Source organism: Tursiops truncatus, chromosome 9, assembly GCF_011762595.2.
Source record: "Tursiops truncatus isolate mTurTru1 chromosome 9, mTurTru1.mat.Y, whole genome shotgun sequence".
Lineage (NCBI taxonomy): Eukaryota > Metazoa > Chordata > Mammalia > Artiodactyla > Delphinidae > Tursiops > Tursiops truncatus.
The window spans coordinates 60,703,342-60,723,809 of NC_047042.1; the positions used below are offsets into that span (position 1 = coordinate 60,703,342).

At 38.3% G+C, this 20,468-nt stretch overlaps 1 protein-coding gene across 1 annotated transcript in view; it reads left to right on the forward strand.

Moving 5' to 3' along the window:
* The first annotated feature begins 13,886 nt into the window (after positions 1-13,886).
* ITPRID1 (ITPR interacting domain containing 1) overlaps positions 13,887-20,468 on the forward strand; it is a 69,502-nt gene continuing 62,920 nt past the window's right edge. The window contains 3 exon segments of the mRNA XM_019930289.2: positions 13,887-14,028; positions 15,330-15,378; positions 15,924-15,967. Of these exon segments, the coding sequence (XP_019785848.2) occupies positions 13,887-14,028; positions 15,330-15,378; positions 15,924-15,967 (235 nt within the window).

The window sequence follows — 20,468 nt, forward strand, 5'->3', positions numbered from 1 at the left end:
ATTTGCATTTAAAAAATCACTTTTATTAAAATGAAAACTGTTAAACTATGGACTCCATTTTCCAAGTGTAGTTCTGCACGTGATACTTCAGTTAAAGTATGCTTTGCCAGTTAGTCTTTGTCCAAGACAAAAGTTCTGCTCTTCCTAGGGCTGAGTGGGTTGTGGACGCCACAGGAGGAAAAGGTGGCTGTGGTGTTATCTCAGGCCTTAAGAGACTCCTGGGCTTCCGAGAGTAAGGGTCTTAGAACCTGGTGGTGAAGAGGTGAGAGAAGCCTAAAAGACAAGAGTTTCTCCCAGGATAGGTTTCAGGCCAGTTTATAGGGCCATTAGCATTCTACCCACTAATATTAGGAGCTCTGCAGAGGAACCTCACTAGCTGTCATAGAGGGAGAGGGAAGATTTGATGAGGCCCTTTCCACTCATTCCTCTTGAAGACAACCTCAGCACTCTCCTTTTATATATTGGGGTTCCTGTTTGTTTGAAGTTAAATATAAGTTGAAATGCACACGGTCTTTTCCATCATTTCAAACTCTGCTAATGAAGCTTTTCAAAATGAAGCCTATTTGTTGGCATGCGTGACTCAGGATAGAATAATTTTTAGGGAGTGCTTTAGCATTATGTCTTTCACAAGAATGCACGCTGAATGTGACTGTGAAATTTAATTTTTTTTAATGAGGCCAATAATGTGCTTATTTACCTTTCTAAAATGAAATTGTCTGATCTTTCAACTAAAATACTTCATAGATACTGAAATTCCATGGAGGATAAGACTGACTGTTAGCCCTTACAGTTTGGTCCTCTTCTTCATGGGTTTGGGAGTATGTGTGTATATTTATGTTCTGTTTGCTCTGAACTTTCCAGTAGAAGTTCCTGTGAATTGAACCTCTCCACCTGGAATATCAAGTTCCAGTGATGTCCTCATTTCCAGTGATGGTTTGCAATGCAAATCATCAGGTTGGTAACACACAGTACCATAACCATGGTAACCAGATGAAGACAGGTTTGCTTTACTTCCTCAGTGAAGTGCTTCCCAGTCTTGCTTTCAGACCTGATGCTACTGCCAACAGGTCAGAGGGCATTAAAGGGACAGCAAGAGGATTCATAGAAATAAAAACACAACTGGAACCATTGTATCCATTCTCTACGCATTCCTCTGAGTCCAGGACTTCTTACTAATGACTTCTGCTATTCCTAACTAGTACTTTCTTGCTGCTTTCTTTCCTTAAAAGGGAGGGTAAAGGGAATCACTACATATCTTTATCCCCAACTTGACCACGGATCTTTGCAAGCAGACTGTCCTGGCTTTCTATGACTAACTTTTAAATAGGCACAAATAAAAACCTAGATCACAGTTCTGTCACAAAGGCTGTTTAATGTTAGCAGCTTTGATGCTCAAGGAGACAGGAAAGCATCCAAGACCACTACAAACACTTTTGAGAACAACTACAGCAAACTAACTACAAGGGCCACTTCTCTGCTGAGATTCCTTTCTTCTGGTAGAGTAACTTTTATCATTTGTTTGTTTGTTTGTTGTGGGGGAGGGGATATTAGTTCTCTGTTCTCATTTTCTCTCAGTTGGAATGAAAGGGCAGCTGTGGCATGTTCTGAAACTTTTTTTTTTACCTGCAGCTGTGTGACGGAGTGATTCCTAGGAAGAGAGACTATTAGCAATAAGGTAAGAAATCTAATCGTCATGGGTTCTGGCCCGGATGATTTCAGCATCCCTGTGACTGCCTGGGTGGCTGCCATTAACACAGAAAGGTCTAAAACACAGGGGATGGGAATGCTCTAGGCTCAAAATGGTTAGCTTGTTTCTTCTATGTTGTGAATATTATTTCAAGCAATGTTTCTGAGATGCAGAAATTATATTTCCATCCTTTTGTATCTATTGTTTGTATCTTGGATCATTTGTGTCACTTTTCCCTTACTCTCTGAAGGAAGTCTAATTCATTAAGATGAAGCAAAAGAGTTACACTCTTTGGCTTTTAACTAATCAGTTAATTCACTAAATATGAAAACTGAGCTTGATGTGCTCAGGCCATGTGGGCTTTCCGGTACAGGTGGAAACTGCTGTAGAAGTGAAAACTTCTTTTGCAAGAGTAGAGAAAGCTGATTCAAGGATAGGCTTGCCAGATAAATACAAGACACCCAGTTAACATTTGAATTTTAAATAGACAGCAAGATTTTTTGGTATGAATAGGTCCCAAATAATGTATGACCCATACTTATGCTAAACTATTTATTTTTTACCTGAAATTTAAATGTAACAGAACACCCTGTATTTTTTAGTTGACAAGCCAGGCAATTTGATTCAGGGATGAAAATTGAAGAATTGTAAGGAAAAAAAAAAAAGAGTATGCATTTTTCTCACTATAAACCTTTCACGGGGCTTCCCTGGTGACGCAGTGGTTGAGAATCTGCCTGCCAATGCAGGGCACACGGGTTCGAGCCCTGGTCTGGGAAGATCCCACATGCTGTGGAGCAACTGGGCCCGTGAGCCACAGCTGCTGAGCCTGCGCATCTGGAGCCTGTGCTCCGCAACAACAGAGGCCGCGATAGTGAGAGGCCCGCGCACCATGATGAAGAGTGGCCCCCGCTTGCCACAACTAGAGAAAGCCCACGCACAGAAACAAAGACCCAACACAGCCATAAGTAAATAAATTAATTAATTGAAATAAAAAACAACCTTTCATTATAAAGTTCCGTCAAAAGATCACCTACTTATCAGTCTTATTATGTTAGGAAATGATTTAATAGTGGGACTCAAACCTTAAAAGGAGGAAGCAATGGTCAAAAATAATCATAATGAGTCAGCTATTCTCACGCTAATGAATTTCTATCTGAAAATCTAATATGGTAACTCATTCTCTTTTTAGTTTTCCTTTTCTTAAATAATAATGACATTACATTTACATTTTTTAGTCATTCATAGATTTTCTATTTTTGGATTGCCTGATCATTACACTGCTTCTACTTCCATGTATCTTTTTCTTTTTGATTTGTAATTGCATGTCATACATTAAGGATATGAAAACTTTTAATGTCACATATACTGCAAATATTTTTACATTTTTTAAAACATTTTGACATGTTTACTATTTTTGCCACAGTAAATTTAAAAATTTTATCTGGTGAAATCCATCATGATTTCCCTTCATTGCCTTTGGTGTCATTTCTCTGCAGGCTTTTACAACCTCAAGATTAGAAAAAATACAATATTTTATTCTAGGACTATTTGTATTTCATTTTTTCACATTAAATCATTAACACTATTGAAATTTATTTTGATGAATTGTTTAGGACTCTTTCTTTTGTTTTATTTTTTGTTTTTTAATTAACATTTAATTTAGAAATAATTGTAAATTCACATACTGTTGGTTGTAAGAAATAGTACAAAGTCTTCCTGCCTTAATGCAGGAATCTTTTTCACAATGCATACATAACTTATTTCTGCATATGCAGATTTTATCCGGGAAGAGTTTGTCTTCCCAACACAGTCAGTGGGTACGAAGCTGTAATATCATGACAGTTTCTTAAGATCATTTATAATGAATAAGATCTGTTCCCTTTGCTACATTCCCTGAGATTTTATGGTTATGATCACAGTGGGAAGGGAACAATGATGGCATCTCTGATACCAAAGGAGTAAAGAATACTGCTAGAATTTGCCTCTGTAAGAAGTCTAGGAGGAAAGCGTGTTTAGGGACAAGAGTTGGCTTAAATCTTGATCTCTTCTCTTCACTATCAGCTATTTCTTTGTGAATACTTTCTCATTTATATAATTAAGATCTTTACCATCGTGTTAGTTTCCTATTGAACTGAAATATGATGCAGTTTTTATTGTGTAACAGTATACTTTTAAACTTGAGGTGTATGCACCTAAAGATCTTAAAGCAAATTGCTGGACCAGTCATTTGCAAAGGTTATTAGGAAAGGTAGATGGAAGGAAAGTGTGATAGAGCCCAACTATATGGCTGATTCACTTTGTTGTACAACAGAAACTAACACGGTATTGTGAAGCAATTATACTCCAATAAAGATCTATTAAAAAATCTTTTTTCATAAATAAAAGATGTTTTTAAAAAGAGAGAGAAATAAACATCTGCATTGGTCAGCTTTCTCCAGAGAAATGAAACAGAACATAGATACAGAGATATGTAGATAGATACAGACATAGATATATGCAGAGAAAAAATATCTCTACCTACCTATCTATGTGTCTGTCTATCTATTTGTCGAGAGATTTATTATAAGGAATTGCCTCACACAATAACGGAACTTGAGAAGTTCCATGATATGTCATCTGCCAGCTGGAAACCCAGGAAAGCTGGTGGTGAGGTTCCCATCTGAGTCCAAAACTCGAGAACCAGGAGCGTCAATAGTATAAATCCGACTTCCAAGCAGGAGGAGACTCATGTCCCAACTCAATCAATCAGGCAGAGAAAAAGAACTTTCCCTTCACCTTTTTCTTCTGTTCAGGCCCTCAGCAGATTGAATGATACTCATCCACAGTGGGGAGAACAGTCTGCATTACTCAATCTACTGAGTCAAATGCTAATCTCTTCCGGAAACACCCTCACAGACACACCCAGAAATAATAATTAGCCAGCTGTTTGGGCACCCTGTGGCCCAGCGAAGTGAACACATAAAATTAATCATCACACCATCATATAAGATGCCACAAGATTTCAGTAAGTTAACACTGAAGAACATCTGTTTAATTGTTGCAAAGTCACCGGTTAATAGCCCTTTGGTAAAATTTATGCTATCATTGCTTACATGTATTTTGAACCCCTTGTCTCGAATGCTTGCCTACCCATTATCCCATCTTCAGGAGCCAGAATGAATACTTTCACTTCCAAGAAGCCTTTTCTTATGCCCCTAAAAGAACGTTTTCCTCTTTTAATTTTTGAGAACAGTTGTACTTCTTTTAAAATGCATATTCTGCTTCACAATATGTAGTTAATAAATGCTATTTGTTATACTGTAAGCTCCTCAAAGTTTCTTTGTACACAGTAGACAGTAAAATACTGAACTGAATTGAATTAGTAGATATCATTATTGAATTTATTTAACTTATAGTTCATTTATACCATGTGCTTTTATGAGCAACTACAGGTATACAGTACCTTGCCTAAAATGATGAAGACTACAAAGATGAGTAACTCACAATTCCCACAATTTTGAGCAAAGACAGAGTCCAGGGTCAGAAGTAATTATACATTCATTAAGCAGTTATTGCTAATCACCTATCATTATCCATGTCCTAGACTAAGTATCATGGATACAAAAATGAGGAAGTCATGGTCCTTGTCCCCAACAAGTCCATTTAGATGAGTGAGAAAGGCAGAAGTGTAAAAAAACTACTTAACTTGAGTGTGAAGAGTGCTACAATAAGGGGTCACACAGTTTGCTGTGAGTTCCAGAAGGAGGCTGGGGCGGGAGTGGAGAGTGATAAGGAGAAAAAGTTCTACAGAATAAGTTCTGTTTGAACTCAATGAGATGGTATCCAGTAAGGAGAAGGGGCAGCACTATAGAAGGATCTGTACCCAGGGGGATCAGAGAGGAGGGCACATTTGGGAAAAAGTAGTTCTGTGTATCCAGAATATGATGTACATGAAGGAACCTAGCCTGCAATTATGTTGAAATGGGAGACCAGAAGTAGTGCATAGATGCCCCCACATCCTTTCATCCTCCCCCCCTAGCATGAAGCAAAGCAAATGTTTAGAAGACAAGAGTAGAAATGATGACAAAGGAGGGGATCATTGAGAAATAAAAATCCCTTTAAAGCTGGAAAGGGATTGGAACAGAGCTAGCAGTAGATGGATCATTCGATCCAACTTTACCAGCCTCAGAGTCATTTCAAGTTTCCAGGAAGCTGTATATAAGGTTCTTGAAATAATAATCTTTTGCGTATTTTCCCCAGCAAAAGAGGAAAACTCCAAGTCCAAGAGAACTGACTTTGGGTTCCAACTTGGGCACAACTGCCTTGTCTTTAGATCCAGCTTGCTCCTAAATGGCAGGAGTGAGCACCCTTCACATATTTCCTGGTGGGAGGAAACCACCCACAGAACAAGTCATCACAGACTGCTTGTTCCTCCCAGCAGAGTGATGACAGAACACTCTATTCCCTCTACTTCACTGAATCATTTGGGAACATTTACAAGTATTTGTGGGACTTTGATACTTGGATAGGTAGGAAGAGCAGAAGGGCATTCCTGGCTTGGGTTTGTTGCTTGAGTTTTTGAGTGGTCTTCCAAACTTGTGAGTAATAGGAACAATGTTTTATTCTTCTCACTTTTATAGTTTTGATGAATATAGCTTTAAAATATTTTTTAAATATGAGCTCCATTGGTCAAATATTAAACAGTTTGTGTGGAGGCTAGAAATTGAATAATCGACTGATGGAATTATCTCATCTCATCCAATTCTCTCATATCATGCAAGAAGAAATTACATCCCAAGACAACTTGAAACTACATGCCCAATGTCATATACCAATTAACTATTTGTTGATTAATTTCCCTGGTGATGAATTAATATCTTTCATCTGCTTGTTAGCTGTTGGAAGGCTCATAAGAGAAGAGTAGAAAAAGGTATCTACTTAGATAGTTTTGGTCAAAATGGCAGAAGTGGGCATCAAGTGATGACAGAAAATTCTGCTTCAAAATGGTGATGTTATATATATATATATATATATATATATATGCATGTGTGTGTGTATATATGAATATATATATAAAAACTTATCACTTTTAAAATTCAGATCCACAGTGCACTATTCCCTGATTCTGTATACCCATTCCTGGCAAGTTGCACCTTCTGATAAGTTGTTTAACTGCTAAATACCAAACCATTCTTAATCATTTCATAACCAGATTTTCTTTGATATTCTCAATCCCTTGTTGGCATTCATTCAGTCAGTCAACAAACATACATTATCTTTTCCACATAATTATGATATGAGAGCTAAGATCTCTGTCCTGAAAAAGAGATGGTTAAGCAGAGTTGTTAAACAGACATTAAGCAGACTTATAAAACAATGTAAAAATACTTTAATAGTGATTTACACTGAACTATGGAATTAGAGAGTAGCAGTTAAAGCCGCACTCATGTAGGGAGAGCAAGTAGATAGAGAGGATGAGAGACGGCTGAGGACTGTGGTATAGACCATCCATAATTTAGAGGTTGGAAAGGAGAAAACCAGCAAAAGAGCTTGAAACAAAAAAAAGCTTTGAGTGAGATAGGAGGAAACCTGGGAAATTGTGGTATTAAGAAACAAATGAAAAGACTGTTTCCATTAAGAGGAAGGGGTCAGCTATATCAAATGCTGCTGAAAATTCTAAAATGATAAGAACTGATAGTTGACCATTATTATGCTGATTTGAGTGGGTTATAAAGAGAATGGGAGGTGTAGATGGGAATCTTTGCTATGATCCACGTGAAACTACAAGTTCTGATTCACATCAGGTTGATACCAGTGAAGGTGGTTGGTCTGAGATATACTGCAAGGGCTCCTTTGTCTGTCTGTCTGTCTGTCTGTCTCTCTCTCTCAATTTAATGGCTTGATGTGCGATGTGAAAGGAACAGAGGAATCAAGGAAGACTCACAAGTTCTTGGCCTGAGCAGCTACTTGAATAGCGGTGCTATTTATTGAGACAGACACTGTAATAGATGCAGGTACGTGGGAGGGTCATGTAGAAGTCAAGGAAAGAACGAAGAATTCAGTGCGGTACATATTAAATTAAAGCTGTCTATAAGTATCTAAGTGGAGATGTCACGTAACTGGGAATACCCCATTCTGAGTCTCAGGGACCTTATTCTGAAGCTGTGGACCAGATTTGGAAACGTGAATTTGGGAATCATCATCGGTTGAATTGAAAGGGTCAATGGAGGATTATTTTAAGATGGGAAACATTATACCATGTTGTAAGCTGAAGGGAATGACCCGGTGATTGTGCCCAGGCAAAGATGTGAGCAGAATAGTGGTGACAGGGGATGCTTGAAACTGGGATTTAAAAGGATGTTCATTTACAATGTTGAAGTATGAGAATCAAGTAGAGTGAAGGATTGTTGAGAGTGGGCAGATTTTTTTTAATTGGAGTATAGTTGATTTACAATATTGTTAGTTTCAGGTGTACTGCAAAGTGATTGTTATACATGCATATATATATAATATTTATATGTATTTTTTTCAGATTCTTTTCCCTTATAGGTTATTATAAAATAGTGAGTATAGTTCCCTATGCTATACAGTAGGTCCTTGTTGATTATCTATTCTATATATAGTAGTGTATATGTTTAATCCCAAACTCCTAATTTATCCCTCCCCTCCTTTCCCCTTTGGTAACCATAAGTTTGTTTTCTGTGTCTGTGGGTCTATTTCTGTGTTGCATATAAGTTTACTTCTATCTTTTTTTTTTTTGGATTCCACATATAAGTGATATCATATGATATTTGTCTTTGTTTGGCTTACTTCACTTAGTATGATAATCCCTAGGTCCATCCATGTTGCTGCAAATGGCATTATTTCATTCTTTTTTATGGTTGAGTAGTATTCCATTTTATGTATATACACCACATCTTCTTTAGCCATTCATCTGTCAATGAACATTTAGGTTGCTTCCATGTCTTGGCTATTGTAAATAGTGCTGCAGTGAACATTGGGTGCATTCTCTTTTCAAATTGTGGTTTTCTCCAGATATGAAAAGTGGACAGATTATTAAACTGAGTGCTCAGTTGTTGATAAGTCATCTAGATTGATAATGAAATCTTCCAGAAAGATGACAGAAATACCATCTTAAAAGTTTCAGTAAATGGGGCAAATGTCCTAGATGTTGATGTCCTACATAGTCTGATAGCATGTTCTTCAAAGGACAGAGGAAACAAGATCTGAAAGCAGCAATGAAGAACATGAAGGAAATTTACACCATCTTCAAGACTATGTTCCTAATTCAATGGGCAACAAAGAAAAAGCCACAACTTGAGACAGTGAGAAAGGAAGCTGTGTCCAGGTTTCAATTAGAGAAAGAATTGAAGGGACATTCAGTGAAGAGCTTCAGATAAAGGGGATTTGGTGGGTTCTAATCCATGAATTCCAGAGGGCACAAGGGTTAGGAGAGTCCTGAAAGGGTGGGAGATTGGGCCAGATGAGGCAACATTCACTGCCATATGAACATGGCTCTAGGGCATGATGGGATTAATCCTGTGGTCTCCTAGGGCAAGAAGTGTAAATCAGTTCTCTTTGAGTGTCAGCCTCTGAGTACTGATCTCTTAGTTTGTGAAGAGAGGTGAGTGGTACTGAGGCTCATGGTAATTATCTTTTTGAGAATATAAGGAGCTCTGGGGGCTTCCTTTTCAAATGTCTGTGAATGGCATTACAGCTGGAAAAGGGACAGGTCTTCCTGGAGCCCATGGCTCTATGTAGACTTCTCTTAAATCCTGCTACTAGGGAAGGCATTACACATGGAAGATGGAGGGGAGAAAGGCAAGCCTGGATACTATATGAGATCTTACGAAGGCTTGAACAAAGGCTGTGATAACAAGAATCCAGAGGGAGACATAGAGATCGTGAGTTCCCTTGTGGACCCAGAATGCCTTGGGGCTGTTCTTTCATTATGAAGTTCTCTTCTTGACCACAGGGCTCATTCAGAAGTGGTAGCCAAGGCTGGAGCTACAGCCTGTAGTTATAACCTTGAAATTAAGTCCATAGTTAAGGGAATTTCCAAACTCTGATATGAACCTCTAACTAGTCTCAGGGAAATCTGCATTCTCATGGTCACAGAATTATTTTATTCTCATACTCCCCAAATATATCTACTTCTCAATTACCCAAACTAAGTAATCTCAAGATGACATGGGTTATCTACAAAATAAGTGTCAAATTTATCTCCTGTGAGAAAAACTATTGCATTAGTTGTTGATTCATCTTCTTTACTTGACAGTTCTTGCCAGAACAATAAGAGGCAACATAAAGAAGAGAAGAAAAAAGAAAAAAAAAAATTGACCAATATGGGTATTGATTGTTCTATATACATTTTTCATTAAATTTTCCCAACAACCCTATGAAGTTACTATTTCATACTCGTTACAGAGATGAGGAAACAGATTATCAGAGGAATTTGAAATTTTCCCCAAGGAGATGTCAGAAAAGCAGCAGAGCTGATTAAAACTTGGAGTTATCTGATCTGAAAACACTTGCTCTTTTAACCACATACCAACCAAGAATACTAGCTAAGCCAACTGCACGTTCCTTTCCCAAATAACCAAGCAAGCAACTAATAGTTAAAGATTATTTACTCTGGGTAAAATGCTGTGCTGGGATCTATGAGAAATACAGAGGTCAATAAAGCACAACCTCTATTCCGCAGTAGGAACTACCAATTTGGCAAGACAACCTGTTTGCGTAGAGGTGCAAAAAGTTAAATAATTCCAGAGGACAAAGGTGGGATCATTACCACTGCTCTGAGTATCATGTATGGTTGAATTTGCTCAAGTGAAAGAAAATGTGATGTAATATTAATGTAACAAAGCCAATTTTTTCTCATTTTGACTATTTAAAAAATTTTGAAACTCTGATAACATTTCAGTACGTTACTTTTTGTCTCTTCAATACATTGGTTTCGGTCTTGTTTTGTTTTGTTCTTGCAAAATTGAGTTCTTGATGCATATATAGTTTCACATCCTCTTGTTTTTTTCAGTTAAACTAGATAATATAAGAAATATCCCGTGTTAATGGCAGTTCTTTATACACATAACGATTAATGACATAGTAATCATAATACAAGGGAACTGAAGAGAGAGGAGGGCCTCTCAGGCACAGGAGGCAACGCAATCCAGAATGAGGATTCACTTTGGGCCAAGTCAGAGCTGGCAAGACTTAGGTTCCAAGCGGTCCTGGGGAGGGGTTAACTAGATGAGTCAGCAGAGGCCACATGACATAACTTCTGCCCTGTCAGTCCACTGGACTATTTGGGCCTTCCACCTGATTTGTGTCCCTTTCCAAAGGACTCTCTGTGGGTCAAGCCAGTGGATGCCAAAGCAAGGTTTTCAAGCATCAGAGAATACATTTCCAGAAGCAGATTTGTTTACTAACTGGGAAGGCATCCACTATAACAGAGGGAACAAATGAGTTTTTCTTTACAAACCTGTCCCTGACCCTTGCTTTTAGCAAGGGTTCCCACTTTCCTTGGCAAGCTTTTTCCTCCTCTAAAGCCAAGTACAGCTGAGCAGGCAGGGAGCGTATCCTCACTGGCTGTGCAAGGCTGGTGGCTGAGGTCACACATGCCATGGTAGAATGGAAGTTTGGGGATATATGAATAAAGCAGCACCATTATCTAAAATCTGGATGACTTTTACAGTGTTGTGTTTGAGAAAGTGGTAGCTAGGTGAAAATTCAACATTATAGTACAGAAGCAGCAATTTGAGGACTGAACTGCTTGACAGTCCTTGCTGCCACTACAAAGCAAAATCTTCGTGCTAAACAGAAACTGACTTTCAGCTGAGGTCAGTGGAGGAGCAAGATTACTGGGGGAATCTTATTTTTTTGTAATACATTATTCTTTCCTTCAAGCCCTGATCCTTTATGGAGTCTGATATTTCATGAATGTTGTTGAGCATTTTGGAGGTTTCCTCCTTGTGAGATTTTGTACTGTCAGAGTTGATGCTTTTATTATAATTCACACATACAAGATACAAGGCATTACCAAAGAGACTATTTTTTTACTCAAAAATTAAACAACTAAAAATTAAATGTAGTTTCTAAACTTTATTTTGCCATGTTATGAATTCTAGCATATGAAATAATTCTGTAAATTTTAGAAATATAATCATCTCTGTATGATTTTTGTCTTATGTTATCATAGAAATTTTTATAAACATTTATTTGCTCCCAGAAGATATTCCTAAAGTTAACTTTCTAAAGTTAGCTGGCTAAAAGACCTACCATTAGTATAGATATTAACTATCCACCCTTTGCCTTAAATTTTAATTAATTGAGATTTCTTAATAATTGCTGTTTTAAACATAAAATTAACAGTCATTACAATTAATTTTTGCAGTAATTTATTATTGCAACAGTAATTGTATATTTATAGTTCAACTGAATGACAGAATTTTAATATATAAATCATATAGGAAGACCCTTATTGACAATTGCACCTGGAATGCTCATCTGTAATTAAATGAAAATATTCAAATGTTTATAATAAATCTGAACAACTTGACTTGTTAAAATGCTGATTAGAAATGAGTGTCTACATGTCATGTGATCAGTGATTATGCATAAGTTTAGGGATGCAAGACATGCTGCTGAAGTAGGTATTTGACTATTTGGTCATTTCTCTAAACTTGAAGAATAAACTAATGCAATTTCAAGTAGATGCCATGGAAGGAATTCAGTCACGGTTTAGTGGTTTTGAACTCTAGCTTTGCTACTTTAGTTTTGTACATATTTATTTAGCACCTACTCTATGCTGAGAATTCAATCAAATACTGACAACCAGTAAGAAAGAGGCCTTTGTTCTCTATGTGCTGATAGTCTGGGGAGTTTACACAATTTACACAGCTTCTCTAAACTTCTGTCTCCTACTCTGTGAGCCTCACAACTATATTAATAAATGTCAAATGAGATGATGGGGACAGCCTGTATTTCTTGTGCCATGTAAATAACATATTTATTAACATCCCAATTGTCCCAGCCATCATACAGGGCAGGTAGTGCAGCTTAATTGTCATGGGAACATGCTTAGAGTCCAGAGCCTGGGTTTGAATCCTGGTTGTTGTGTGACTTTGGGTAAGCAATTTAACCCCACTGCTCTTAGATGTACTACAAAATTGTGACAATTAGATTACTTCCGGACTTCCCTGGTGGTGCAGTGGTTAAGAATCTGCCTGCCAATGCAGGGGACACGGGTTTGAGCCCTGGTCCGGGAAGATCCCACATGCTGCAGCACAACTAACCCCGTGCGCCACAACTACTGAGCCTGTGCTCTAGGGTCCGTGAGCCACAACTACTGAGCCCACGTGCCACAACTACTGAAGTCTGCACACCTAGAGCCCATGCTCCACAACAAGAGAAGCCACCACAATGAGAAGCCCGCGCACTGCAACGAAGAGTAGCCCCTGCTCGCGGCAACTAGAGAAAGCCCGCGCGCAGCAACAAAGACCCAATGCAGCCAAAAATAAATAAATAAATAAATAAATTCATTAAAAAAAGCAATGAGATTACTTCCTTCATTGACAATTAAATTAAATAACGGATTATAGAATTCAGCATAGAATCTAGCACATAATAAGTATTCTGCTGAGGTTAACAGTTATTAAAATTCAGTGCAATTGATCCCCAATTAAAAATAAGGGAATGCAGAGAGGTTATATAATTTATTCAAGGCCACACAATAAATTGCAGAGATGAGACTCAGCCAAAGCCCTTATTTTTTACATTTTGGGTCTCTAAACATATTGTCATAGATGTAACTGTTGGATGAATTTGAAAGATACTTACATTATGTTAATCAATGCTTTTAAACTTTCTCCTTGGCTGGGTAGGTCCTCCAGTCCAGTTTCTTTGCTTGCCATCCACATCCCAGACCACCAGATTGAATCCTCCAGAGTGTGGATGTGGCCTGGTGAAGGGTGAGACCACGTTAGTCCTTAGTCTCCAGCTGCCTCTCCATTGAGAAAGAAACAGTTATCTCATTGAGACAGGGACCTTGCTTGGGTAGGTGAGCCAGGCTCCCAAAAATTGTAAAGCTGGGTCCACTCATTGAATTGTGAATCCTGTCGTCCTCTCCCTCTCACTGAGCCAAACCTGAAAGCTGAGCTCTTTGTGTCTAATCTGTTTGTGTGTGTGTTTTTAATTAGCTTGTTGAATTACTCTCTTAAAGATGGCGGAGAAGTCTCAAGGAGACCAGGAAAAGAGCAGGAGAGACATCCTGAGGTCCACCAAGAGGACATGGGCTCCCCTGGATGAGCAGCCGCCCCCTGGCTCTGAGGAGGAGAGCCGCAGTCTCACCTCCCCCATGCTGGGTGAGAACGGGCCCCCAGGGATATTTGAATCCAACCTACTGTGAGTGGTGAGGGTTATGGGGGTTTTGGGCTGGGGGCAAATGATTTTGGAACAAAGATTTGACTTTGAAGATACCAGTATTCCTGGCATGATACCAGAAACTTCTATGAAATGGGCACATCTGACTTCCCCTACAGACACCTAAGACACAGACCTTCTTGATGGAAACAGACCAACTAACGAATGAACTCTGCTTCCTTTCCACTCCAAGATCCCCTCATCCTAAGTCCCCAGGATCATAAAGCTATGTGGAGTCCATGCCAGAGACATGAAGCTTCGTAGGACATCAAACATTTTATTGAAAGGCTTTTATTTGCTGGGTCTTGCACAAGGTGTTGATAATAATTTTAATTGTTTAAAGAGTAATAAGTAAGAAAACACTTCTCCCTTCACTGTGATTTTTTTGTTTGTTTGATTTTTTATGATGTAACTGATGGCGTTTCTTCTTTGCCCACCACCAATTTATTCTATCCCTTCACAGTATCTCAGTTGAAAACTAAGCACCTCCCATGTCCACTTGGCCTTTTTGGTTCACCAGACACCTTGTGAGGGGGTAATTCAGGTACCTCACTGCTTCGTAGGATAAAGTCAAAGAAAATAAGCCCAGAGGAACCTGTAACCAACCAGAATGGAAACAAATATTTACAGGAAAACTGCTTTTATATCCTTTCCTTTTTGCCTGTTGACTATTTGTTGAGCTAGTGGTAAAGATCCACCTTTAAAGACTGGATGCCTTTTTAACACAGGGTGCCTGTGGCAATTCTGGGACTGTAGTGCAATTTGCCCCTGGAATGAATGCAAATTTGGTTCCTAACCTGGCAGAGAACTCCTTGCAAATGAACATCACTGGCTAGCTGCCTTATGGAAATGTGATTCAGTAAGGAGAGGCTCCATGTGATTTATGTCCAACTAGAGAAAGGCAAAAGTCTCCTATGCTTTTTCACCCTTTGTATTCACACCAGGTAATTTAATAATTATTCTAACATCTCTTGCTCTTTGGTGATTTTTTTTTTTTTTCCTTTTCACATTTTTTTCTTTCTCTCTTTTTTTTAAGTTAGTCCTTTGGCAAGTTTACACTTCATTTTCAGGAAAAGCTGATTATGGAAAACCGGAAGTTTTGCCTTGGGGAAAAAATGAATATGCTTATAGAAACATGTGACTAAATACTAGGAACCAGACCTATTAGGTGGTGGCTGAATAACAGGGTGGGATCACTTTAGCTGGTTATGCTTTGACTAACTGGTCTGTTTCTCATTAGTAGAAGATTCCAAACAAGAAAGTATTCAGCACTGGCTGGACTCTGGATTCTTGTAAGTGTTTCTTTATGCCCTTACACATCCTTCTTGCAAAGATCCATGAAAACAGTATGGGTAATCCTTCTGGGACAGGTGTGACATGTAGGGATTTTCATTTTAACTGGATGTTTGAAGGATAACTCTGTTATTGCAAAAGTTATATATCGGTTTAAAACTACAAAATAGAGGGGCTTCCCTGGTGGCACAGTGGTTGGGAGTCCACCTGCCGATGCAGGGGACACGGGTTCGTGCACCGGTCTGAGAGAATCCCACATGCCACGGGGCGGCTGGGCACGTGAGCCATGGCCGCTGGGCCTGCGCGTCCGGAGCCTGTGCTCCGCAGCAGGAGGGGCCGCAGCGGTGAGAGACCTGCGTACCGCAAAAAAAAAAAAAAAAAATACAAAATAGAATAATATTATTTCAGCCCCCAGCTGTTCATTGGTTTCCAAAAGTCCTCTTATAATAAAGCCTAACTGCATAACTCTGTTTAATTAAGGAGCAATTTAGCATAATTTATTTACACACATTGTTTGACTCACAATACTTTTGTTTCTTTATAGTGTCTCTGTAAATGAAAACCTTCAGCCAGCCATCGACCACATTGGTAAGACCAGAGAACCCAGAGCAGTTATGCTTGTGGACCTGAGTAGGAGATGTATTAAAATGTTTGTGTGAATAAATCTAAAAATGAGAATTATCAGAGGTTCCTAGAAATGGAAAAAAAATCTCAGAAACCATTCAGCTCAGTCACTTTCTTTAATACTTAAGGCAAGCTCAGAACAGATAGGTGTTATCCAGCAGCAGGTTGGGGGCTAGAAACAAGGACTCTTGCCATATCATTAGCTCAGACTCTAACAGAAAACTCACTGGGTCTGTGAAGACATTTTGCAAGGATGTAATTATGGAAATGAAAATGAAATTGTTTAATTTTTCCTGACACTGTATTGTACTTTTATTTCTAAATCTAGTTTCTTTCTATTCTTCAGTCTTAAAATTATATCCTCTCTTTCTAATGATGCACTTGTTCTCAAAAACAACAAATGACTGAATTCTATAGCAAACAGTACAAATATGTATTTCCGAGGCAGAAAATGTATCACACTTGTTACACTGAGATTTGATAAGAACATTACAAGAAGAAAAAGAAATTTAACTGCAGGTCTCACAGTTTACATCTTCATTAAGTCAAATACGGTATTTCATAGAATATAAGGCTCCTCAATCATAAAATGCACCCACATTTTAAGTACCACTCCAATAGGAAAATAAAACAACCATCTTTGTCATCCCTGTCAATTATAACTAGGCATTATAGTAGGCAACTGACTACTAGACACATCCTGATTTCATAGATGTTAAAATGTGAAAACAGTGTGTTTTAAAATTGATGTAATGCCCTAAATAATGCATGTAAAAAATGACATAAATAAGGAGTTTAATGATTAGAGGGAAAATTATTAGTCTAATTGCTACTTACTTGGCTAGTTTTAATTATTTCACTTCCTTCACTGCCACTTAAATTAAGATTGACCATTGGCTACAAACCAGTTTAAATTTAGGAATTTTCACTTTAAAAATTTAGGTATATTGTTCAAATTTCCTCCTTTGCCAAGCTTCTTTATTTTTTTTAAATATAAAAGTTCCATGATGCCAAAAATCTCTGAAGATGTTTGCCAATAAATTGAATTTAAGTACCTTTGTTCCTGACAGTTTATTCTCATGAAAAGGCAGGAAGTTAAGAAATATAGCCAGCATTTCATATCCCTCTGATACTTCATCTTGCCCAGATTATAGTAGGAGGCCTGGCACCAGTTCTGGGGTTGTCAGTAACTATATTAAAAGCTTCACTTCCCAGAAATTAAGACAAATCATGGCCCTTCCTCCTTTGAATCAAGCCAATGAAGTAAAAGCATGAGGTGAAGAGTTGGAGGAAAGAAGGGTAACAAGATGACTCTGAGATCAGACATGCGCAGTTTCTATTTGCCAGGTCCTTTGTCTTTACTGAAGTTTTTAATGGTAATGGAATAGCTTCTTACAAGTTCAATTGAGCCTTCACTTTTACAAGGCCCTTCCTCATCTATCATATTTTAAACTCAGTAACCTGTATGGTAGCAAGGCTGGTGTTCATCTGTGTTTGCAGGTGGAGAATCTGGGTGGTCAAGTGCCACGATTTTTAGTTACAGCTGGTTGGAGGTGGGTGGAGGGACCTGTGGCTGGGCATGCTCTCAGCCCCTCTGTGTGCTGGTTTTGCTGCAATGAGCTCAAGGCACCCTGAGTTTAGGGAAGCCCGCACCAGGAAGTGGAAACTATAACAGTAGTAGCAGAAACTGGAGACCTGAAGGTCATGAGGGGTGTGTCAGAGAGAAAACTGTGGTGAAACAAAAAGGAACTGAAGGAGAGAAAGAAAAGTATTCTCTGCTGGAGGGAAAATCCTGTGAAAGCTCCCACAATCTCAGTATGATGTAGAGTGGTGCATTCGTTCCTAGGTAAGCCATAACCAATTACCACAAACTTGGTGGCTTAAAACGGAAATTTGTTTTCTCACAGTTGTGAAAGCTGAAAGTCTGAAATCAAAGTGTCAGCAAGGTTCTCTTTTAGGGAAACATTTTAAAGTTCTTTAAATCCTGCAACCTTTTGGGGGCACTATATAGTTCAATCATTGTATCTTCTAAGGGAAGAAAAATAATACAGTGTCAGGTGGGGAATTATTATATATAAGTACGTTTCACTGTAGTGATTTTTCTTTTATTTCAAGTATATTTTCTTAGAGTTTCAGGTTTGATTCTCTTGTATGTGCTTTAATATCAGTAACTATGGCAACAAGATTTTAAATGCTGTCTGTAGTATAAGTAAAGGGGAAAATGGAGAGAATAAAACCTTAAAAGAACAACAAAAAAAAAGTGACGGCAAGGTTATTCTCTCTCTGAAAGTTCTAAGGGAAGAATCTTTCCTGGCCTCTTTCTTGTGGTTCCCTTCAAACCCTGGCATTCCTTGACTGGTAGCTACATCATTGCATGCTCTGCTTCTGTTTTCACATGGCTGTCTTTTCCCTGTGAGTCTTCTCTATTCTCTTAAGGACCCCAGTCATTGGCTTTAGGATTTATGGCTCACCCTTATCCAGTATGACCTCACCTTTAGTAATTATATCTGCAGAGACCCTATTTCCAGATAAAGGATACATTCTGATATGAAATTTCAGATACTGAAATGAAATTGCAGGGGGATACTATTCAACTGACTACAAGTAGAAACCACTCTGCGGCTGGTTTCCCTCAGTGATCATTCTGAGGCTTTATACATTAAAGTGTAACAATATCCAAGTGCCTGCTCATCTTCCAGGTGACCCAGTACCTCCCATGGAAAGCATTCTAGTGGACCTCAAATAACATGAAGAGGTGGAATAAGGCTTCAGTGGCCCTATTGCTGATTTCCTCCTATGTCTTGAGATGGCCAAGGTCAGGTCTTGGCTTCTAATGGCGATTTTTTGGCTTTCATGCTGCTCTGCAGCTACCTAAAGTCTAATTTATTTTAAAGTCTAATTTTTATTAAACTGGAATCTGGTTGGCCTATCTTGTTCACCACCATTATGCCAGGTAGAGCTCCCAGAGGGGAATGAAATTAGTACATGTGGAGGGCACACAGTCTAGGTACTTTTTGTGTATATTATCTCATTTACCAGAACCATCTTCTGTGGTGGATATTATCATTAGTAACTTTTGCAAAGAGGAAAATGAGACTCAGAAACATTAAGTAACTTGCCCAAAGTAACCCAGTTAGTAGATAAGTGAGTTGAGATTTGAACATGGGTCTGTCTGACTCTGCAGCCACGTTTCCTCTCTAGAGGACTATAGTATAATTTACCATCCGTGTTATGCATGGACACTCCTGGAAGTATCCTGGGAGGAAAGCTCTGCATCAGTGTCCCTGCTAGAAAAGTCAAAGCATGAACAATGTGGGTCAGTTCACTGGCATCTACTTCTCCCTCCAGGTCTTCTGACTCTTGTGTACCAGCTTTTACGGCCACAACTCAGTCCTCATGAATTTAAATGTTTTGAAGTAGGACAATGCTAATTTTTTAAATGTCAGTCAAGTATCTGTAGAAATGAAAAATGGCCACATCTGGATCGTAAAATAAAAAAGATGCATCAAATTAGTTTTCTAGAAAGTCATAAGAAGCCCATTCTACCTTAACTCCAGAAATTTTAAATTATAAGAAACTAAACTCTTGGAAAATCGACATGAGTGAGGTACTAGCCCTTAAGAGTTGGAAAATTCCATGGTTATTGTTTTTTTTTCCTGAGGTTCACTCAGGTTTTTCCTGAGGTTTCTGATCCCTATACATTTCAGTCTCAAACTTATAATTAGTAATAATTCGTAATTATCATATATTGAGTGCCTGTTGCATATTTTAAAAATATCATGAAGTATTTCTCAAACAAGGTGATTGATTAACCTCATTAAATATTGAAGAAACAGAGACTCGGTAAAGTTAAGAGATGTACCTAAAACCACATAAAGCCAAAGAGGTGGACACATGATTTGAATTCTGTTTGATTTCAAAGTTCATGCTCTTTTTACCAGAAACCAGTATACTGCATACTGGTGTAAATCCATGGCCATTAATTTTATCCCTAGCTTTTCCTTATTTCTGTGAGCCAAGCTTGGATGGCAAAAAGGGACACTTCCATTTAAGGGCGTTCTTGTATTGATAAAACCTTATTTCATTTACACTTGAGGTACATAATGAAGATTTAAATATTATTAATTAAAAATAATTGTAGAGAGGGAAGAAAGCAGAAGCAAGAAGTACTACAATCCTGCAGCCTGTGGAACAAAAACCACATTCACAGAAAGACAGACAAGATGAAAAAGCAAAGGACTACGTACCAGATGAAAGAACAAGATAAATCCCCCGAAAAACAACTAAATGAAATGGAGATGAGCAATCTTCCAGAAAGAGAATTCAGAACAACGATAGGGAAGATTCTCCAGGACCTCAGAAAAAGAATGGAGGCAAAGATCGAGACGATGCAAGAAATGTTTAACAAAGATCTACAAGAATTAAAGAACAAACAAACAGAGATGAACAATACAATAACTGAAAT